Source organism: Solea solea, chromosome 19, assembly GCF_958295425.1.
Source record: "Solea solea chromosome 19, fSolSol10.1, whole genome shotgun sequence".
Taxonomy (NCBI): domain Eukaryota; kingdom Metazoa; phylum Chordata; class Actinopteri; order Pleuronectiformes; family Soleidae; genus Solea; species Solea solea.
Window position 1 is genome coordinate 11,316,504 of NC_081152.1, and position 21,116 is coordinate 11,337,619.

At 40.5% G+C, this 21,116-nt stretch overlaps 2 protein-coding genes across 15 annotated transcripts in view; one reads left to right on the plus strand and one right to left on the minus strand.

Moving 5' to 3' along the window:
- The first annotated feature begins 1,017 nt into the window (after positions 1 to 1,017).
- golga2 (golgin A2) lies at positions 1,018 to 16,794 on the plus strand. Of its 6 annotated transcripts, none has more exons than XM_058617762.1 (28): positions 1,018 to 1,157; positions 2,615 to 2,770; positions 4,198 to 4,266; positions 5,061 to 5,192; positions 5,529 to 5,575; positions 5,863 to 5,926; positions 6,375 to 6,434; positions 7,200 to 7,280; positions 7,773 to 7,811; positions 7,936 to 7,998; positions 8,147 to 8,240; positions 8,355 to 8,461; positions 8,588 to 8,646; positions 8,838 to 8,979; positions 9,086 to 9,175; positions 9,307 to 9,414; positions 9,538 to 9,625; positions 10,030 to 10,172; positions 10,276 to 10,494; positions 10,646 to 10,759; positions 10,869 to 11,093; positions 11,193 to 11,295; positions 11,704 to 11,795; positions 11,912 to 12,182; positions 12,266 to 12,427; positions 12,788 to 12,894; positions 13,202 to 13,388; positions 13,787 to 16,794. In XM_058617762.1, exons 1-28 carry the CDS (start codon positions 1,110 to 1,112, stop codon positions 14,053 to 14,055), a joined length of 3,339 nt encoding a protein of 1,112 aa, XP_058473745.1. In that variant the 5' UTR covers positions 1,018 to 1,109; the 3' UTR covers positions 14,056 to 16,794. The 6 variants fall into 6 exon arrangements, with proteins under 6 accessions (XP_058473745.1, XP_058473747.1, XP_058473749.1 ...); XM_058617764.1 differs by having other exon boundaries at positions 12,269 to 12,427; XM_058617766.1 differs by lacking the exon at positions 7,200 to 7,280.
- Positions 16,795 to 18,622: 1,828 nt separating this feature from the next.
- dnm1a (dynamin 1a) overlaps positions 18,623 to 21,116 on the minus strand; it is a 48,964-nt gene continuing 46,470 nt past the window's right edge. For 8 of the 9 annotated variants that reach the window (XM_058617002.1, XM_058616999.1, XM_058616993.1 and 5 more), the window contains one exon: positions 18,623 to 20,566. In XM_058617002.1, coding sequence (XP_058472985.1) covers positions 20,536 to 20,566 — 31 coding nt within the window. In that variant the 3' untranslated portion in view covers positions 18,623 to 20,535. The remainder of the gene's footprint in view (positions 20,567 to 21,116) is intronic. The other variant, XM_058616996.1, reaches the window with a different exon arrangement.

Consider the following 21,116-nt stretch of genomic DNA (forward strand, 5'->3'; position numbering starts at 1 on the left):
TGTGTGACCATGTAAGATAATGTGTTGATGAGTAAACTGATTGTCTGATATGACAAATATCTGATGAGTTGCTTTTTATCAGTTGCTTTATCAGTTACTTATATTACTTGTATGTGAATATGAATGTGTTTTTAACAATTGTCTTTAATCTACAAAGACATCTACAAATTCTGCCTTCTTTCTTGCTTTCATTTCTTTCTCAGTATGTCAATGTTTTACACACCCTTTTAATTGAAGTGGAAGAGCTGGCTGTGCGTTTGATTGTATGCAGTGTAGGAGGAGCTATGACACAATGTTTGAGGAAGTGACAGCTGAAATGTAATAAGTGGTTGATCCCTAACATGGACGCAAACATAAATCTAAGTCAAACTTACCCTAATGATGATGAACTTCAAAAGATCAATCGCTTGAATTTGATAATGACATAATCTAAAACCTACCATTGTTTTTTAATTAACTATTTGTTAATAAAAGAGGTAGGAATTATATGATATATAACCATGGACATATTCACATAAAAGTATTTTTCTGCACAGCGCCTCACAAATGATTGTGTATGTTTGTTTGTGTGTGTGTGACCATGTAAGATAATGTGTTGATGAGTAAACAGATTGTCTGATATGACAAATATCTGATGAGTTGCTTTTTATCAGTTGCTTTTAGTTCACAATATAGACTCTGATGTATTTTCTTGCTTTAATAATATGCTCTGCATGAATAAATCTACTTAACTGTTAAAATATGTTGGCTCCAACTCTCACGTGTGTGTGCGCGCACTTGTATTTGTTACCTCTCCAGGACCATGTCTGGTATAAACACTGACCTTGTCAGGACCAGTAGTCATCATTGGGACCAGTTTTGGTCTCAGTGAGAAAGAAACTGGTTAAATTTAGGGCTAAAATGTGTGTGGTGGATTAAGGTTAGGGTTGGCCATTAACTGGTTATGTGTGTGTGTGTGTGTGTGTGTTGTAGAGGCTGGACAGACGAACTTTTATGAGGATCATAGCCGTAGATGTCGAATCACAGCCTGGACTGCGCCCCCTACATGCGAAGACACCACCAGGCACCAAATTGATGACGTGGTTCGGTCCGTGGAGCAGAGCAGCAGGATGGCCGACCAGAGCAGGCAAATTAAACTGGCTGCAGCTAAGAAAAAGGTACCGTTCATTTCTACTGACCTATTTTATAATTTCTGCGATTACTGATCCTGTTTTGGTTTGCGCGATTATGTCGCTGGTGTTTTTCCTTGTTCTGTTTCAAATGTATTTACGGAGTAGGGGTGTTGTCATTACACGTCGTCCGACCTCTGCGCTTCCGCTTGTCCCTCCTAAACTATTCCCCCGGAGGCTTCACGGAGCAGGAAAGACCACTGTTTCTTTGGGGCCTTTACTGATAGCATTAACTTTCTCGGTATTATGGAGGCTGTTTTTAGTACTTAATTTATTTACACCCCCCGCCACCACCTCACCAGTCAGTGATTTTCATTCACCGATCTCCATTTACCCATTGCGTTCACGTGTCTTATTTAGCTAACGTTCAAATGCAGGTATTAGCTGATCTTAACGTGCTAACGAAGACAGGTTAATGTTAGCATTTAGCAACTCGGCTAATTATCACTTGGTAATTAATATGTGAACGTAAATGTTGTCACATTAGTTGAGCAGACGGATAGCGTTATGTTGTCTCACGTTATGTCTCTGTTGTCTGAGAAAACGGCGAACCAATTGAAAAAAATCATAGAGTAAAGCAAATACTGTGTTAGCATTTTAGCTCAGTTAGCTGGATAGAATGACGGGGACTTGTTTTGACAGCTGACACCCCTTCCCTGTCCCGCTGTGAGCTTTAGCGTTAGCTAGTTGTAATGTGTGGGTGACCAGAAAGATGGCCTTAGCAACTGTGAATTGTTAGCTGCGGGAAAATGACTTGTCAGCATTTTATTTGCTCCCCTACAATGGTTCCAACTGAGTCGACGCGGTGTTTTAATACTTGTCATGTCGCTGCGATTCAATCGCAGTGTTGCAGAGGCTCCCGTAGTTCACTCTCCTGTGATTCTCTCTGGTCCTACACGACAGCTGCCACACAGGCCCCATAGCCAAACCCACCCAGGCTTGTTTAAGTATGCTTCATCTGTCACATGAGCCATCTACAAATAGATGATGTTTCTTTGCCACAACAGACCAACATTTTGTTTGGTTAAGAACTAACCCACTGTATAAACAGGTCCACGTAAGAGTAAATAATTAGTTGAAAACGTGGCCCAGTCTTCTATTGAAACTGAAGCTGTCTGATGTATTTATTATTCATCTCCGTCTCGGATCAAATAAATTTTGCATTAATTTAGCTTGACAAGACCTTCACTTATAGTGGGTTCCTACTATAACTATACTTAACCTTAGAGATAGTCGTGTGTAAAGATTCCAGTAGATCAGAAATACTCTGGAAAAACTTGGTTCAGGCACATACCTGTAAGATTACAGCCACTGCTGGATCAGTGCAGAATGATGAAATAAAATTGTGTAGTGTGTGTATATCAGGTAGGTTTTTGTCAGTCAAGAAATACTTTATGCATTCCTGTTAATATAGCTATTGTTTTCTCCTCTAATGTGCTTCTCAGCTGAAGGAATTTCAGCAGAAGAGCTCCCCTGTTAGTGTGGGAGTAGAGAAAGGTGGAGGAGGTGGTGGTGGTGGAGCATCATCCAAGAAGAAGAGGAAGGTGAAGGGTCAGGGCCAATACGATGCACCTTCAACAGATAGAAACTCTCCAATTAATGTAAGTAATGTCTAATCTTTTCTTTTTTTAGGTATGCTTGTTGCTTAGTTCTTCTTTGTCAAATATGTCTTATTCTTTGCACTTGACAGTTGATGTATGTGTGATTGGTCAAACCTAGTGTAACCATGTAAAAGTGTTTTTCAGGATTGTAAAAACCGCTGTGCTAAAAAGTCTGGAACTGAGCACATGCATATATATACAAAAAGAGAAGATCTGATTAAAAGGGATCCATTTTGGTAGATTATGTGCTACATTGTTTGTTTTACTTGAAATCAAATGATTTGCAATGGCTTGCTTGGCCAGTGATCACAAAACATTTTGCTTAGGGTGAGCTAATGTGACTGGATTACTGTCAAGCAAATGCTTTCCTCTCGGCTTTAAAAAACAAACACTGCCAACAACACAGAAGCTGCATTTACATTTACAGTGTTTTTTTCTGGACAAGTCATACGTTGACAATAATGTTTATTAGCTTGTCTCTCAACTACCACAGAAATTTCCAGCATGCCAATATTATTTAGCACAAGTTAAAAGTAAACCAGTTCAGATCTTTGACACTATGAATGATAAGATGTTGGTTTTAATTTCTTTTTAATTTAATTCACTGGGGGGGCAAATGTGGAAGGATTATAGAATTGATAACTGATGTGTCATAATTATAATTTTGACTTGTCTGTTTTGACATGTAGTAACAGGGCCAGTGTTTGGACTTGTGTACTGCCTGAGTCACATTAGGCATGTGACTCAAGCACATAGCTTTCAGACACGGGTCGCAGACCATGTCAGTCAGAATGTCTCTTATCCTAATTGGAATCTGGGCTCACCAGTGTTTCAGAGCTCACTGCTGCCAAGTCTTGTTTCTGTCCTTTGTTGTTCCAAGACTGGCAGCCATCAAACACTGTGACACTGGACATGAGCATGTTGAGTCTGAGTTGGGAGTAATCAACAAGAGTTTGTTTATGTTTGTTCTTTAGTTCTTTGTTTTGCCTGGTTTTGAACTGCACTTTGATTCTTTAGCATTTAATAGAAGGAATGCTATAGATTTATTCTACCTGTGTTTCTGATTACCAGTAATTATTGCATCTAATAACAAAGGAAGATATGATCAAATGTGTAAAAAATTGAAATAATTATGTTTTGTGCCACTGCTTTCAATATAATTTAATTTTATGTGAGAAATTCTACTTCAGATAGGGTTCTATAACATGCAGTCAATACTTACTGACCTCTAGCACTGCCCATGTAAGTCTGAGTTTGTCCTCTTCACCCGCCCTCCTCTTTTCTGAACCCTCCTTCCCCATCTAAGATTTCTTTAGCAACAGCATTTCTGTGCCTGTGTGTCTATATCACTATCACTTTCCACACCATTCTCTCCTCCTTTACAAATCTTTCACTCTCCGTCTTTGTTTCCTTCTTCTTTCCTGTAGTTTGACACTATTCTGAAAGCAATTAGTCAAAGCAATGGAGTTGCCCTACCTTCTTATGGAAACAGTCAGGTGAGCCTCTGTGTTTTCTCTCTCTCTTTCCTTCTCTTTCCTTCTCTTTCCTTTCTTTCTGTCCTTTCCCCTGCCTGTTTTTTTCTTTCTGCACCCTTTTGCTATGACTCTCATTGCCTCTCTTCCCTGTTGTTACCTCCCTTTTGATGTCAAGTGCAATTATTCTGAACGTAACGTAGACCAGAAAGCACAGGGTGGATAAAATTTGAGTGGAATTTCTTGTATAATGGATCTTTGCCTTTAAAATCCATGTCAAGAGTGCATAAATAGTTAAGGAACAGTATATGAGTCTTGGCATGTGTTATCTGCACCCGTGTGCATCATGCAAACATGCATCTGGAAAAACAAGAAATATTTGTAGTCTGTTTTCATTATTAACTTGGAACACCTTTCATCGTCTTTTTTTTTCTTTGCCTTGTTTCCATCAAGTCATAAAGGTGTTGTTTTAACCTAAATATCATGCTTACATCAAGTCATAGTAAGCTGCTGGAGAAAGATTTGTTATATTCACACAGTTTGGTCTCAGTTCTACCTTTCTGCAGCAATGTTTTAATCAAAATAAATAAATGGCAACCATTTATATGTGCTTCTATGTCCTTTCCCCCCATCAATTGTCATTTGTATTTCTGTGTAAACATCAAGACTGACCTTATCATTTCAACCTGTTTTCATGCATGTACATACAAAGTTTGCAGCATCCGTGCAGTCTTGCTGTTTCCTTATATTAATGATCAACCGCTAATTTTCCTGCCATGAAACTAGTGTTTGAGTGTTTTGTGTATGTGTCGCCTCAGACTTTTGCTGACATGGAGCCCGTCGGATCTTCAGTTCCTCAGCTGCTAGAGGACAGCTCACCCGTGTCTAACCCCGCTGTGCCTAACACTACTAATATCACTGAGTCTGCCAGTCATAACACTGACGTGCAGGTGTGTCTCATTTTGTCTCGATCCTTTTCTTCCTCTCTATCTCATCTTGTTTTTGTTATTCTCATTCCTGTGTTTGTAATTCTCATTCCTGCATGTCTACAGTGATCAGCCTTAGCATTATGACTCATGAATTTGTTGCTATTTGATGGATTTTTATGAAAATATGTATGTGATAAAACAAAATAATAAAATCAACCATTCCACCACATCCACTTTTTGTGGTTAACGTGTTGTTTAATCTCACAGATGCATGCTTCTTGATCGTCTTTCTTCTCTTCTGGGTCTTCTTACCCTTATGTCTCTAATGCTATTCTTCTTTGATCTCTCTCTCTGCAGGACTACCCTGATACCAATGGCAATGAAAGTTTCACAGAGGAAAATAGGCGAGTTACCTGACACCCAGTTGCCACTTAGTCCCTTGCATCTAATCAAACGTAACACAGAGAGACATATGTATGCATGTGTGTTGAGCTTATGTTTTTATGCCATGTTTTTGCTCTTCCACAACTTTGATTCGCCTGTGTCCCTGAAATAATAACCCCTTTCAATTAAGTCCTATAAGTGGGTTTTAATTTTTTCATTTATATTTTTTTGCACATTATTTGCAATCATAATAATGTTTGTCTGTTTGTCTGTGTGTGTGTGTGCCTCAATGTCTGTTATCCTGCAGACCACTGTCTTCCACCGAGAGCCTGCGGCAGCTCTCACAGCAACTCAACGGGCTGGTCTCTGAGGTACGATTCTCATACAGTGGTGGGTTTTTAACAATAACACGCCACAGCCGTCGCAAACCTTCAACAAGGGGGTGGTGCATTAGTTAATTGCTGGGACACACTGGAAGCTTTTTGAAAACTTCAAGATGTTCCCAATTGCCCCAAGCACACTGACATCCTAAATTTGAATCATTATTTCCTCTGAACCTGGTTTGGTTTTGTCAAAAGCAAAATGTACTGAGACACAGTATTTATCAGTGACCTTTTACCTAAATTACTAATATGACGAATAACAAGCATTCTGCCTAACCTCCCCACTATGCTTCACCTTTAAGCACCTTTGTCTTTTAGCCACATACATTATTTTCTATATGAATGCCTACCTTATACACAACAGTAAAACTACTAGGTAATGCATTTAAGGTAACTTTTAGAGTCTGAATTAATATGATGGCCTGTGTTGTTTCAGTCATCTGCAGCTTATGTGAACGGAGACGGAGCACCTGCCCTCAGCGAAAGAGAACTGGAGGTAAGATCACAATTGTCTGTGTATTAATGACCTGTTATGAAATTTGAAAAACAAACTAGGAGGTCGGTTGCCCCACACAGTAGACCCTGCATGCTGTGGAATGTACAGCACTAGCTACAGAATGCTTACTTCTCTGCTGTCCTGTATGGCTTCATGTTAGCTTTAAATAAATGGATGATTTTGTTTATCACAGTATGTCTCAATATATAGTAAAGCTCAGCTCACCATCAACATGATGTTCTTCTATCCATGTCATAGTCTACCCTATGCACTTGATTTCATGAGTCATGTATTATTGTGTTTTTCCTTATACAGTTACTAGTGAAGTTGTCTTTATGGTATGGACTAGAACCTTCTGTTTGCCCCTTTTACACGATATAATATTATTTTAACAACTACTCTGTGTGGAATGCCTTATAGAGTGGTGCATTGAGTTGAATGTAGAAGTTCAGCGCTTGTCTGAGCTCATGTAGATCCTCTCCACATTATGCAAATATCACAAGTATGTGTTTATGAAGGTTGTGAGGAGTTTTCAACTGGTTTAACAACCATCAAGTATTGTCCCATCTCATTATTGTAAAACATTTGTGTTTCACATGTTAAGGTGCTGTTGTTAGGCTCCATGTCAGTCTTTCACATTTTATTTTATTTTCTTCCTCCTGTCATGTGTTCTTAGTTTGACTTTTGCCACCACACTTTATCCCTCTCTTGTTTTGTTTTTTCTTTCTATTTTTTCTATCCCGGATGCATGTGTGCACGTGATAGAGTCGTAACCAGGAACTGGCAGCTGCCCTGGAGTCCACCACCGTAACAAACTCTCAGCTCAATACCCAGCTAGACCAGCTGGTAAGCGGCTGTGTGTGTGTGTCTTTTTCTGCATACCTCTGTGTGATCTCTTACTGCATGACTGCAATATATTACCATGTCAGAGCATGTTCTGTTTGCATCTTACATGTCACCTTTATTAACCACACGCTACATGTTATCATTCATGTTATTTATTTATCTTTCTCTCGGGTTCATAAAAATGTATTTGTTATTACAGCGGAGCTACTGTTCATCTTGTTAGAGGTGCCTAATCAAGACTTTTTTTTTCATTCCAATTTCAAATTTTAACAACAATACATTTTTATCCATATGAAAAACATACCGGAATCATAAATATTCAACACACCAGGTTCACTATTTAAATCCCTCTTCTCTATCCTCTCTGCAATACAGATTAGGGTTTTTTATGCCACAATGTTTGTTCTGTTTTACAGTATTGTGTTACAATGCTCTTTAAAAAGACGTGTTGTTCTTTCCCTAACTGAAAATGATATCCTGTTGATCTGGCAGGCACAGCAATCGCAGGAGCTCACAGACCAGCTACAGAAGGTAAACATTTTTTCTCCCTATGTCTCGCTTATCTGTCCGTTCATTCCTGTCATCATGTTTTCCAGTCCACTGAACTCTTTACTTCCTGCTTGGCCATTCCTAATCTTTTTTCCCCTTCCTTCAGGAGAGAAAAGAATTTGAGCAGAGATTTTCAAAAGAGCAGGGAGCCATGCGGGAGCAATTACAGGTAATTTTTGAATCCCAGCACATCCTCCTCACCCCAAACCTCCCTCCCTCCCTCCCTCCTCTGATTACACCTCTAGACAAACATTTATTCAAACTTTTTAATCCATGTAGGACATTAGACTCATTCGGTTTGCCTGTCCTCTTCGTAGGTTCACATCCAGACGATTGGTATACTGGTATCGGAGAAATCAGAGCTACAAACTGCACTACAATACACACAACAGGCTGCGCGACAAAAAGCTGGTTTGTGTGTTTTTGTGGTGCATACAGTAACCGTATTAAATGAACATGTACCCCCAAAGCAAAGGTAATTAACAGTTTGTGTGGCCCTGTTTGTGTGTTTCTGCGTACGCATAGCTGATGCAGAGGAGCTAAACAGCCGCCTACAGTCAGCAAAGCAGAGAGTGTCCGAGCTTGAGCGTACTCTCTCTTCTGTTTCATCACAGCAGAAACAATTTGATAAGGTTGGTAGTCGAGTCATTATACTGAAATTAGTAAGGCATATGCATGCATTTAATTCAATATATTCTGAGATGTTTTTGTTATGCTGCTGTTGGTTGCCTTTAATATGTTTATTTTTTAATCTTCAGCACAACAAGGAGCTTGAAAAAGAGAGAGACACCCTGAGGCTAGAGGTGTTTCGAGTAAAGTAAGTCACTTTATCCTACCACACACAAGTGTGACTCAATATGATTCCCACAGAAGATTTGCTAAGAAGTAGAAATGCTCATTAAATTGAACATAAAGCAACACATGGCAGGATCACAATCTCCCGAGTGCTTTTAGAATGTGGTCTGTTAGAAATGATGACCAATCTGCATCTTGTGTTTATGTTGGCAGCAATGTGAGTGATGAGTCGAAGCAGCAGAGCTCAGAGTTGTCCGAGCAGTTGAAACTGATGACGCGGGAGAATGGAGCAATGAGGCTGGAGGTGGAAGATCTGCACAAAAGACTCGAGATGGCTGACCTTATGTTGCAACAGGTACGTAACACAAGCTCGTCATTTTGCACCGAACATTCACTTAAACTTTTGATGTGACATTTTCTTCACGTTCACCTTGCGTGTCCTTCATTTTCTCCATCTCCAGTGCTCCAATCAGTCAGATCCTAGCAGTGTCAACCAGCAGGTCCAGTTACTAGTGGAAGAGAAACAGCAACTAGAGACACACAATCATCAGGTTTGTTTGCAGGAACCTGTATTTTACACTTCTCCACTTAACTGTATGTCCTCTTTTTACCTCTAATTATCACCAGGTCTTGTAAAACTAATGTTACTAACTAACTTTTCCCTTACTTTGTGATGTTGTAGCTGATGGAGTCTTTTTCCCAGCTGAAAATGGAGAGGGACTGCTACGCAGAGCAGATCCAGCAGGAGGGCCGTGTGTGGAAGGACAAAACAGAACAGCTGTTAACACAGGTTAACCATTCACCAACATCAGCACAGTCTTTATTTTACTGTAGCTAAGGAAATAAAGAGTGTTCTTGGTTGTTGTTGTTTTTGTTGTTGTGGTTGTTTGATGTCTGTCTCATGTCTGCACAGGTGTCGTTGGTTGCGGAGGAGAGGGACAGAAACATCAGTCGAGTCCAGGAGCTGGAGGCCAGCATCACGGAGCTGAAAAATAATGCAGGTATTGCTCAAATCACCTGCTTCTTCTCTTTTCTCACCACTTTTCCTACTTTAAAAGCCTGACATGATTACCTGACAAAATGATTAATGGCTCTCCACAGATCTTTGGAGATCAGTATATACCTGATTCATGAGGGAGGTTCTTAGATCAAGCAAAGTCTACTTCAGATGGCAAAAAAAATTTGAATAGACTTATTCATTAGGAGTCTTTAAGTGATGTGTTGTTTGTCTATGTGTTCTATCGTTTCTCCTTTTTTGCTAGATTATACTTACCTTTTTTTTTTTTTTTTAAGATAACGTGTAATTGCTGTGCACATGCAGATGTCACAGCCACCGCAGTGTAGTGTATCTCATTGTGGCAATGTTGCTAAACTTGAGAACACCCCGCTCCTTCTTTTCCTCCAGCATTATTGTCCCAGGAGAAAGATCCTCAGGATAATGCAGAGACTCAGCCCTCGGGGCCGTCAGAGAATGAGATAGCGCTGGAAGAGAACCTCAACAGAATACAGCAAGAGAAAGAAGCTCTTACTGCACAGTATCAAGCACAGGTAGCTATTACCTGGTGTTATTTTATATGAGCGACACGCTGGTTTGCTGAACGTTTCAAAGATGATCAGTTGTACCACTTCATCTTTGTCATTTTTGCCCCAGCTGAGAGACAACGAGCAGCTGAGCCGCCTCTGTGCAGAGCAGGAGACGCGCCTCGGGGAGATGGAGCGGCAGGTGGAGAGCCAAACCGAGGAGGCAGCAGATCGCCGGCGCATGTTGGAGGACGTTCAGTCAGACAAGGCCACTATTAGCCGCGCTCTCACCCAAAACCGCACACTGAAGGATCAGCTGGCTGAACTGCAGAATGGTTTTGTCCAACTGGTAAGGCTGAGAAAAAGAAAAAAAAAGAAGAAGAAGAAGGAAAAACAAACTACTATAATTTATCTGACTTCTTTTGAAATTGCTGTACTTCCTGATTGGAGTTTCATCACTGCCTTAAGCTAAAGTGTCTGTTTCCGTTTCATTTGTACAGACTAATGAGAACATGGAGCTGACCACCGCCATCCAGTCAGAGCAACACGTGAAAAAGGAGCTGGCTCGCAGAATGGGTGAACTGCAAGAGGAACTGCACAATGTTAAGGAGCAGGTATGGTCACTCGCATACACCACTTGTGCAGATTTGACTATATATGATTGTGGCTTCCACAGAAAGAGATAAACAAATGCTTTACACACCATCATTCTCCCGCCTCCAGCTGGAATTGAAAGGCCAGGAAGGTCAGGGTGTGATGGCGCAGAGGGACCAGGTTGTGGCTCACCTGCAGCAGTACTATGCTGCCTACCAGGCCCTGGTCTCGGAGAGAGAGCAGCTCCACCACCAGTATCTGCAGCAGTGTCAGCTCATGGACCGGCTGCAGCATGACGAAAGCCACGGTCGTACACAGCTGGAGATCAGCCACGGTCAGCTCAAGCAAACGCAGGTGCGTGACTCAGAAATAAGACCTTACCTTCAAATGTTTTTATATGAGCCTGTGACACAATGAGACCTTCTGTCACTGACTCCCTGTCTCCCCCTACAGGACCGTTTGGCGAAGTTAATCGGAGACAATGAGCAGCTGAAGGCTGAGGTGAGGGAACTTCTCAACAGCTCAGCTCTGGCATCATCGTCATCAAGAGACCAAGGTAGGGTTTGCTTTTCCCCTTCTTTTTAATTTATTGTCACTGGCGAGTACCTTGCTTTATATTTGTTTTTGTGGCTTTCATTTGGAATTCGGTCACTTGTTATTTCATATTTATTTTGAGAGAAATTAAACAATAGTCTAGTAAATAGAAACTGTAACTTCTTTCTCAAGAAACAAGGGGACATCTTACACTGGCAGATATGTAGCACCAGCAGTTCAATTTAGTGAACATATATCATTAGAAGTGTACATACAACTGTGGCAGGACAATATTAGTTGATGGTAAAGCTGCAGTTGCAGGCTCTAAACCCACACTGTGAATGTGACCAATAATTGCTAAAGGTTGGAAGCACACATTTAAGAAATTGGAAATGATATTTGTAAAAGTCTAACTCATAATGTCATTTAGGAGATGGAGTGGAAAGCCAGTCACTGGAAGAGAGCCCAAAGAAGTCGTCCTCCATAGTTATACCTGAAGACTTTGAAAGCCAGAAAGAGATGGTGAGGAGGGTGGTGGCTGTTCAGAGCCTTTACTTTGTATGGTGTGAATGAGCCATTTAAATCATCGGTATATATGTGAAACTCAGTGAATAAACAGATGTCCCGTCCTCCTGCAGGAGGACTTTATCCGTGGAGCTCTGGCTCATTTGGAGGCAGAGAGGGATGAGGCAAGAAGGCTACTTGAAGAGGAGCACAGGCTCCACATGGCGGCCCGGCACCAGGCCACCGTGGCCCTCAGCCATGAACACCAATACCATAGCCACGAACACGATCACGACCATCAACATGAACACGATCACAGCCATGAACACGATCACGGCCATCAACACGAGCATGATCACACTCAGGGCCAACATAGTCACTGTGAACATGGTCATGAGCATTCAGGTGAAGTATAGCAAGAGTTGAGGTTCAAGAGTTCATGTGTGTAGGACGCAGGATGTGATTGTAATGTATACTCTTTGGCTTAGAAGGAGGAGTGCCTGTAGAAGTTCATCAGGCCCTGCAAGCTGCCATGGAGAAGCTTCAGCACCGTTTCACCTCCCTCATGCAGGAGAAGGCTGATCTGAAGGAGAGGGTGGAGGAGCTGGAGCACCGCTGCATCCAGCTGTCCGGAGAGACCGACACAATAGGTGAGAACGACGAGAAATCAGTAGGGCTGTTGCAGTTCAGTTTCCACATTGTTGTGTGAGTGGCTTAAAAGTGCAGTATGTGGTATCACTAATATTACTCTTAATATCTCCTCATTTAGTGTGACATTGTGTAACAGTGGCTGTAAAGTGTTTATGTCGTGCACTTCCACAGTTGTGTTTGACTTTATGGACATGAGACATGAGAGGGAAAAGCAATTTTCAAATGCAGCTAAGTTTGAGTGAATTGCTAGTCTAGGATGAGCTTTGTATGTGAATGTACGTGCCTCACAGTGAGTTACAGACATTCAGACCATCAATATATAACTTTGTGATACGGCGATGTTTTCTCCTTCATTCCAGGAGAGTACATTGCACTGTACCAGAATCAGCGAGCCATCATGAAGCAGAAACACCAGGAGAAGGAGCAGTACATCAGCATGCTGGCTCAGGACAAGGAGGAGATGAAGGTACTGTGACCGTGTTGATGAATGATTCTGCCTGTTTTCTGTGGAGCATCACTTGTTTTGGTTTGTATGTTCTTTTTTTTTCCCCCCAAATCATAATAAGTAGACACTTCGGCACTTGAACCTCACAATGGATGTTATTAAATTAAATGTAATTGGAGCAAGAGCTCAATGAGGTTTTACAAATCTTAAATGCACTAAGCAACATTTCTTAAATCAATAGTAGATTTTTCACATTGTTACCGAAGGAACAAGAGCTTTGTGTTCTCCCACAAACTGATTATCCTGTTGTGTCTCTTCTGTGCACCAGGCAAAGCTGGCAGAACTGCAGGATTTGGTGATGAGGCTGGTGGCTGAGAGGAATGGTTGGTACAGTCGTTACGCTGGAGCTGTCGCCGGCACCATGAACCCTGACCTGGTTCCTCTTGTGGATGATCACACTCATCTCGAGCACCAAGCTTATACAGGCATGGAGCTGAACGCTGTCAGTGGAGAGGGTAAGCACAGCAGTCATACATCCTATTATTTGTTTTGTTTATCCTTAATCTATTCTGGAAATCCCTCAAGATTCAAGATGTCTTTTTTCAAAGGGGACCAAGCTCACCATAACAAGGTTACAAACTTATGCAACAGAACACTTTTCATTTGCAGTTTTTATTCATTTTCATATTCATCATATATGAGGGAGGGCTTACAGGGGTTAAATTCATCTTCTCAATCCACAACTCAAAGTGTTCCATCCTTTTTCTTTTTCATCTATTCATGCCGAGGATCTGATGTGCAGTCGGAAACTGTTCCAGAGTTGTACTTCTGAGTTACAGTGACATTGATACTGACATGATCATTTCCTTTCTATAAAAACACCACTTTTACCTCTTCTGTTTGTCGGCTGCAGAAGCCATGGAGGTCATTCCTCTGTCGGAGCCTTCCACAGGCATGGAGGCCTCGTCGTCACAGGCGCATTTGATGGGATCAGTCCCGACCGACTCCAACCCCCTGGTGCCCAAAGAGGACGGCACAGCCCAGCAGATCATGCAGCTGCTGCATGAGATCCAGAACCCACAGGGGTTGCTAAGATCAGCCCCCTTCCTCGGAGAGAACCCCTGCATCCCCTTCTTTTACCGGCCTGATGAGCAGGATGAAGTTAAGATCCTGGTAGTGTGAGTGGGTGGTGGTGGTGGTGGTGTGTGAGAGACAAAGTGTGTGTGTGACATGTGTTGGACACCTTACAAAACCAGTCACAGATGGAAGAATGTCTTTGACCCAGTTACATTAAAATGCCCCCTCTTTGTTCTGTGAGTCGTCACGAACGTGTGCATGGGTGGAAAGTAAAAGAGTATTTTCTCCATGATGCCCTTCCTAGAGAGAGGTGATAATCAGTATTCATAGACATAATCTGATTACTCACCTGACCACATTTTTATTCCCATTCAATCTCCCATCTCCCATTTTACACATAAGTGCAATAAAGGGGCTCCGTATTCTGTCCCCTTGCTGATACAGTACTTAAAGAGCTGTCAAAAACTCACAGCCCGTTTGTGTGCGAATTGTGTCTCTTACTACAAATCTCAGTTTTTTACACTATTCACTGTACACATGCCAAAAAAAACACAGTGCATCACATGTGAATGTAAGAACCCAAATATTTATCTGTGAGATTTTATAGCGTTCAGAGAAAGGAGGAGAAAGAAGCAGCAAGGTGATATGGTGACATAGTGAGATCTTAGCGGAGTCAATAAAGGAACATAGTGCACATAAAACTGTAGTAGTCACTGTTTCAAAGTCGAGAGATGATCAGATTGAGGGAGACAGAGGCAAGTTTTGCAGATTTGATGCTGTCTTTATTTTTGTGGGAAAAGTGTGTGTCGTCATGATGTGAGAAATCTTGTGAGAGGACAGACACAATTCAAAGAACCCATGAAGAAAAACCTTAGTTCCTGTTTCTCCAAGTTGTTTCTTCAGCGTTTTCCATCAGTGTTTCCAGGTGATGAGGTTCAGTATTTGAAAGAGTTACAGGAAGTATGCTGCTAAAGTTGTAGGCACAATTTGGCTCGTTCATTCAGCACTTTGTGCTATTACAAATTTGCGTCGCACTTCCATCACACATTACATCATTTACTTTATTTTAATTTTTTTCAAACTCCCTCCATTTCCTTTACCGGCTCACGGGGGTCTTATAAGACCACGTTCTGACCTGGTATTAAGATCCAATATCCATGAGATCGGGTCACTGAGGACGGATGTTCATGCCAGGTCTGAACAAGGCTTAAGTTTCTGAACTCTGTCATTGAGAGCCTGTGTTTTCTGTTACATTTTGTCTCACACTTTTAACACTTCAAAGAAGAATTGATACATATCCTTTACAACTGGACTGTGTGTGTGCGCTTTACAGCATCTATTGTACCTTTGTGTAGATTTCCTTCCATTTATAATACTAAGTATGATTGCACTAAATCTGTACAGTGCTTCTCAGTCATCTCTGTTTCTCCCATTGAGTGAAACTGGAATCCTATGATGCCTCACTCTGCTGCTGAGGGTTCCACGTGAAGCAAGTTAATTTAATCGAGTGCGCATGCATGCGTGTGTGAGAGAGGCCATGGTGTGTGTGTGTGTGTGTGTATATATATATGTGTGAAGGCGAATACCATTGACACTGATAATTCAAGAGGTCATAGTGTCATTCCCAAAGAAGTGTGGGACCAATCAGAACTTGAGAGAATCGACAACTGTATTTCCAAAATCAGAGGACTTAAGTTCTTAAAAATTGTGATTCCCACATTGTCCATCAACGCTTGAGTAAAATCTCCTTCAAGCATTAAATGAAAGAGAAATCTTTATTTTTTATCGGCAGAAATGATAGGCTTTGTGTTCAACTCTCTCCTTTTACAACTACTGAAATAACCCAAGATCTTTGTCTTTGCTCATTTCCTCCATTTTTACGTCAAATGTTGGCTATGAAGTCTGTTTTACGGGAGTAAAAATCACACCCTGCTTTACTTCCCGAGTCAGTTTGTCCGAGTTTACTTTGAGGATAATTCCATGTTTTATGAAGTCATCTGTTTGCACACTTGATATTTATGACGGGACGAAAAGCAGCAGTGTGGATCGTGGTGTTATGTCGGGCCATTTTGTACTTTAACCACAGCACTTCAGTAAGGACGTGTGGTTTCGGAATACATTTACTTCCACTAATTTTATTTTTAAAAATGTATTGCTTATTAGCATTCAGTCACTTTTTTGGTTTCCATTGAAACATGCCACAAATAAGTGTTGTTGTTTTTTTTCTGTTTGCTTTGGGAGTGGTAAAACCGTGAGGTACATATAAATATATATACTATACAATAAAATCCTTGTAGTGGTGTTTTGGGGGCTTGTAAAATAGGCGATGAAAAAGGCTTTGAATGAAACGACTTCCCACTCTTTCTAATTCACTGTTAAATATGTTCTGCGTGAAAGAAATAGCAATGGGGGAAGCATTTATTGTCTTTACTGTAAAAGAGGCAGTGTACATACTGTAACTGTGTAACATATTGTATATTCATTATGCCTGATGTGTGTACGTACGTGTGTTTGGAGGGGGTGGTTGCTGGCAGCGTGGATCGCGTGTTGCGAGTGTGCGTGTGTTGACAGATGGGGTGTAGGTGGTTCCTGACTGGCTGTGATTGATTTAATACAAAGATCGAATAGAAAAGCAAATATATTTATTTGAAGTAAGTTAGTGTCTGAACTAATCGCTTTTAATGTAAAAACAAAAAAAAAATGACTGTTGGGTGAAAATGAAGGATTGTTCAGAGGACTGATTTGACTGAGGGCTGCTTCACATGGAAGCTTTCTGATTTGTTTCCTTGAGTAATTATTTCTCCCTTTCTCCAGAATAAAACTGATTGAGCAACTCAAACACAACCTCCTGAATTTCTTTGTTGTTTTTATGAATACTCGAAACTCTTAAGTAAACAGCAGATATGTATTTGTACCAATAATAGCAATAGTTCCAACATGACCGATAACAGAAACTTCTACAACATCTAGGCAGTTATGATCCAACACCGTCAAAGTATACCTGTTTTTTATTAATTTCCATTAATATTAAACTTCCACTAACTGATCATTTCATTATTGAAGAGTTATTGGCTTATATATATCATTGATGAGTTATTAAAATGAAAAAAAAAAGAACATTGTCGTGTCTAAGTGTCAAACTTTTTAAATAATAATACATTTATGTTTGTTTTTTGGAGAGCCAAGATTATTAATCATTCAAAATAAGCCATATTTAGGCTTATTTTGCCCCGCACATATTTCAAAAACAACTTAAAGGAATACTTCTCCATTTTGCATTTATCTTCATATTACTAGAATAGGGGTAGTATTTTTGAAAAATTGTGACACTTGGTCCGAGGCTTGAAAATGCAACGCTAATTCCACACATTTTAGACCCACCTGTAGGGGGGCGGGACCTCATTCCCAGAATGTAAACAGTGTCCGCCATCTTGGCTAACAGTTACGCTAACAGGACCAAGTGTCACTGGTGGGCACGTAACTAAGAAAAGAATGAAGATATTTCTCAACTCAGGAGAAATTGAGGTTGGGAAGCACCATTTTTCAAAAATACTAACCCTATTCTAGTAATACAAAGCTAAATGCAAATCAGTGAAGTATTCCTTTCACCTTATTAACTTTACCATTTATGTCACATTACCAGTTTTAACTGAGGGACTAGAATTGACTCATTTTCATTTTCAAGTACAAATACTTTGTTACTGTACAAAATTCACTTTTTGAATTTGTTTATGTTTGTATTTCTTGCAGCTTCTACTCCAGTACATTTCCTCTAATTATCTTTGTTACTACCAAATAAAATCAGAGGAAGAGTTGGTAATGGTCTGTATTTATAAAGCGATTTTCTAGTCTTGCTGAGCTGCTTTACACTAGAGAACTGCCATTCAGCCATTCACACGCTTTAACATGGGGTGAAGTGTCTTGCTCAAGGGCACGTATACGTGAACCCACAGCCTTCTAGTTGAAAGACAACTCACCCTACCACTGAGCTATTGTTGAGGTGAACTGTGGGCCACACCCCTTCCAGCCTGAGTGCACCAGCTGAGTGTGATCAGCTAATCACCTGGAGTCACACACACTCACAGGTTCTGTCTGTGGGAGCAAACAGTTGAAATGACTGAGGATCCAGAACCACTATGAGCAAAATAAGGCTCGTTCAAACAAGGAAGAAGCAGCTGGTGAGCTTTTGCCTGGTTTCAGGGGTGCAGATGGGTTTTGTTCATGTGCTAGTATGTCATCTTGTGTTAACGAGCTGATTAAGTTGCTAATGTTGGAAGTTATGTTTGTTAATTTAAATGTGATACATTTTAAAGCTATCTGAGTTAACCATAGAAAGACTTGCCCCAAAACTTTTGTGTTTGTTTAAATTGTTGGCTTTCCTTGAAAACATCATTTCTTTACGTTTGAATGCTTTGAAAGTATGTGCGTGATGCATTTTTTTGATAATTGGCAATGTTTACATGTGTACATGGAGTGAAAGTGATGTTTATGTGTGTTTTTAAAGATTTTTCACCTGACATTTTGCACATTTAAACCCAAAACCTTGCTCAATCCTGAAACTGAAGAATATTTTATATCAGAAAAAGACTTTTGATACTAAATTACAGTAAACTGACGATGTCAGTTTGTATTTTTTCAGTTGTGGGACAAACGACAGATGAAGCTCTTTTCAGTAAACTGAGGTTTTAATGTGTTGACACTTAAGCACAGCAGTCCTGCCGAGTACAGCCGTCCTTTTATTTTCTTAGTCACATCAGTTTGAACAGGATGCAGGAGTTGGCTGCTGCTGCAGGAACTCCACACACTCACACACACACCCACCTGCTCCTCTACACACACAAACACACACACACATATAGTAAGAAGGGGAGAGACAAAGAAAAACAAAGAAAGAAAAACCTCTCGGCCACAAGTATCAAATAACCTGCAGGCACCTGTACACATCAATGTATCATACATTTCTTTTTTAAATATTTCCTGATACAGATACTCATTTATTCATAATAACTTAAATATTCAGCAATCCCATATTTTGCAGACTAAATTCTCGAGACAGAAGAAATACAAGTCTCATTAGATACACTACACATATACAGAATAATTGCAATTAAGATAGGTCCATTAATAAACTATTTACTGGTAAATTATAAGGAGAACAAGGGCATCACTGAAGTATCTCGGGTTTTGGTAGTGACATCAGTTGAGGTACAGACGGGGTTCGTTTGTTGTCCAAAAAAAAAGTCACGTGGGAAAAGTACGACGCGTCACACTGACTGCAGAGTTCAGTGGTAGAATTTAAAAAAAAAAAAAAGGAGGGTTCAACTCACAGGCTGGCACACGGCAAAAGAAAAGGGTGAAACAGAAGGAGCGTTGGATAGTTTTATGCATAGACTGTGGCTGCTTTCATGCTCTCACTCACCCCCGTGACCACTGAGAGAAAAAGAAAAAAGGAAGGAAAAAAAGAAACAGGAGATTATCCAACTTCGAACATCATTTCCATAAAGATCGAGGTCAGGGAGTCAAATAAAAACCCAGCCCATAGATTCCCTTCCTCTCAGGTAAAACAAAGTCCTAACTGTATTATATTGCACTTTCTATTTAGATTCTGCCTCTATGAGGTAACCGAGAAACATTTTTTGTGAAGAAACGTTCAGGTCATACAACAAGACATGGGTCCTGAAGAAGAGGAGGCGGGGCTTATTCTAAAGGTCAAATAGCAGCGGGGGGGCTCTCTGGGACAGAAGAACAGCAGAATGGACAAAATCATAAATCTGAACATGTGACTGGCACATTTCTTCTCTTAGGACTTGATTTAATGTGATTCTTCACCTGTGATTTTGAATTTATTACACCTGAATACAAAGACTTCAAAGACTTCGGTCATGTTCACCTCATGAACTGAAATGCTGCAAGAAAAAAGACGAAAGTGTACGGACACGTATTCGTATAACCAAAATAACAGAAGTTTAATCCAATGAAATGTTTTTCTTGCAGCATGACGAGGCAACATTTTCTCCTTGAGTAAAATCCAAAAGGAACAAATGTATGAAAGAGAAGAATAAGTCAGTCAGTGGCCAGAAAACCACCCAAAAAGCACAACAGTCAGGCAAAGTTTCATGCTGATTTTGTAAAGTTTTTCTCTCTTAGGTTTAAAAAGAGGGGATGTATGTATTTAGCTTGTATACAGTGTGTGTATATATATATATATATATATATATATATATAGAGAGAGAGAGAGAGATTTATGTGTGTTGTCATGTAAGCAGTGTGCATGCATATGGGCGCATACACTCATCAAGGTGTTCCTTATTTAATATTTCATTATCTCTACTAAGTTTTATTCAAACTCAGGGTGCAGCTGTGTTCTTATGTCGGTCATGCAGGCGAGTTTCAAATATTCTTTAATCTCTGTGGTGAGGAGGGAATAGAGAGAGAGAGAGAGAGACATGGCTTGTTCTAATGGAGAAATGGTTTCAGGAGAAGGGGGGGCAAGGTGAGGCAGAAAACGACAGGAAGGTGGCGCTGTTGTCCGTGGTGCCATCCAGGGGAGGGATGGACAGAGCGGGGAGGTAGGAGCTCGGAGGGCTAGTGGGTTGGAGAAGGCGGGGGTCTCCGACTGCCGTGGACACACAAACACACACACACAGAAGAGAGGAGAGATGGGGATGTTTGGATTATTGTTCTCAAGTTGATTGTATTGATCTGGACCCAAATGTGTAAAAATCATGCATATAATATGTAAAATGCTGCAATAACACAGACAATATCGACAGTATATCATGGGGACAACAAACCACCCAGAACAGACGACATCACTGTGGCATCAGGCTCCGTTCACAGGGCGACTACCATAATATAAGCCAACAACAGTGTCTGAATAATCTAAAGCATGCGATAGTGAAAATATTAGAAACCGCTAGACCTTTAAAGAAGTGATTTCCAATATATGCAGAGATGATAGATAATCATGAATAAACCTTTACAAACATTTTAGAGAAATTATTTGGCATTTTTCACTTCTGCCTGTATCATAAACTAGGGATGGGATGATACAACTTTTCTGTGTCCGAAACAATATCAAAAACTCGAGTATCGTCCGATACAGTCATTTTTTAGACCATTTATGAACGTATGAAGTTAACAAATTTGTGCCGAGTCATTTCAAA

What these genes read in the sequence shown, in the direction of transcription:
- golga2 (XM_058617762.1), top strand. Translation starts at nt 1,110, where the DNA reads ATGGCCGACCAGAGCAGGCAAATTAAACTGGCTGCAGCTAAGAAAAAG. An exon ending in GTCATAACACTGACGTGCAG is followed by an intron (nt 5,193 to 5,528) that starts GTGTGTCTCATT and finishes CTCTCTCTGCAG; the next exon opens with GACTACCCTGATACCAATGG. An exon ending in CTAGAGGTGTTTCGAGTAAA is followed by an intron (nt 8,647 to 8,837) that starts GTAAGTCACTTT and finishes TTATGTTGGCAG; the next exon opens with CAATGTGAGTGATGAGTCGA.